This window comes from Geospiza fortis, unplaced genomic scaffold (assembly GCF_000277835.1).
Source record: "Geospiza fortis unplaced genomic scaffold, GeoFor_1.0 scaffold224, whole genome shotgun sequence".
Taxonomy (NCBI): Eukaryota; Metazoa; Chordata; class Aves; order Passeriformes; family Thraupidae; genus Geospiza; species Geospiza fortis.
In genome coordinates this window covers 43,100-44,482 of record NW_005054448.1, presented here as the reverse complement: position 1 = coordinate 44,482, position 1,383 = coordinate 43,100, and the positions used below count along the sequence as shown (strand labels likewise).

General features: G+C 66.1%; 1 protein-coding gene across 1 annotated transcript in view; it reads left to right on the top strand.

Annotated features, from left to right (window-relative positions):
- Nucleotides 1-1,383, top strand: part of NIPSNAP1 (nipsnap homolog 1) — a gene marked incomplete at its 5' end in the record, with an annotated part of 3,353 nt that extends 1,970 nt beyond the window's left edge. Inside the window, 5 exons of the mRNA XM_031062452.1 lie at nt 7-178; nt 801-832; nt 931-1,025; nt 1,108-1,191; nt 1,281-1,383. Coding sequence (XP_030918312.1) covers nt 7-178; nt 801-832; nt 931-1,025; nt 1,108-1,191; nt 1,281-1,345 — 448 coding nt within the window. The remainder of the gene's footprint in view (nt 1-6; nt 179-800; nt 833-930; nt 1,026-1,107; nt 1,192-1,280) is intronic.

Here is a 1,383-nt window from a genome sequence, read left to right as displayed (position 1 = left end):
CCGCTGTCACCCCAAACCCGGCCGGGGCTGTCCCCAGGAGTACCTGGAGTTCCGCAAGGAGAGGAGCCGGATGCTGCTGTCCCGCAGGAACCAGCTGCTCCTGGAGTTCAGCTCCTGGAAGGAGCCCCAGCCCCGCCAGGGACCCAACATCTACGAGCTCAGGACCTACAAGCTGAAGGTGAGGATCAGCCTGTGCCTCGGGGTGGGGGTCTTCAGGCTGGTGTACCCCAGCTTTGGGGGGCAGCCCCCCAAAGAGACCCCATCCCATGCTCCCCTCGAGCTCCTGGATACACCCAGCACCACCAGGGACCCCATCCAATGTCCCCTCCCAAGCTCCTGGATCCCCAAGCACCACTGGGCACCCCAAGGCAAGGCCCAACCCACCCCATGGGACCCCCCAGGGCCACTGAGGACCCCATGCCAAGGCCCTGAAACCCCCCAGTGCTAAAGTGGACACCATCCCATGACCCTCCAAGCCTATGGATGCTCCCGGTGCCACTGGGGACCTCTTCTCGTGCCATTCTGAGCCCAAGGATCCCCCCAGTGCCATTGGGGACCCCATCCCAAGCCCGTGGATCCTCCCACTACCACCAATGACTCCATCCTGTGCCCCTGCCAAGTCCCTGTGCGCCCCCCACCCCATTGAGGACCCCATCCCAAGCCCATGGGCACCCCCAGTGCCATCAGGGACCCCATCCCAAGCCCCCCCCAACCAATGGGTACCCCCAGTGCCCCTGGGGACCCCATCCCAGGCTGGGTGGGCAGGGGGGTTCTGACTGGTTTTCCTCCCCTGTTTCCAGCCAGGCACCATGATCGAGTGGGGCAACAACTGGTAAGGTGATGCTTTCCCTGTGTGGAGGGGAAAAAGCTCCCTCTGGAGAAGGGGAGGGCCCTGGGGCAGCCCCCCCAGGTGTGCCCTGCTCCCTGCAGGGCTCGGGCCATCAAGTACCGCCAGGAGAACCAGGAGGCAGTCGGGGGCTTCTTCTCCCAGATCGGGGAGCTCTACGTGGTGCACCACCTCTGGGGTAAGGGGGGGTCACCCTGGGGCACCCCCGGCCTGGGGGCTGTGCTGGGGGGCTCAGGGTGCCCCCCGTGCTCCCCCCACAGCCTACAGGGATCTGCAGTCCCGGGAGGAGACCAGGAATGCGGCCTGGAGGAAGAGGGGCTGGGATGAGAACGTTTATTACACCGGTGAGTGGGACCCCCGCACGCTTTGGGGACCCCCCCTGGCCGTGCTGGGGACCCCCCTGGCCTCACCTCTGTGTCCTTTGCTCCCCCAGTGCCGCTGATCCGGACCATGGAATCCCGGATAATGATTCCCCTGAAGATCTCCCCCCTGCAGTGACGGGGGGCCGTGCCAGGGGGGGGTCCCTGCACCCCCAG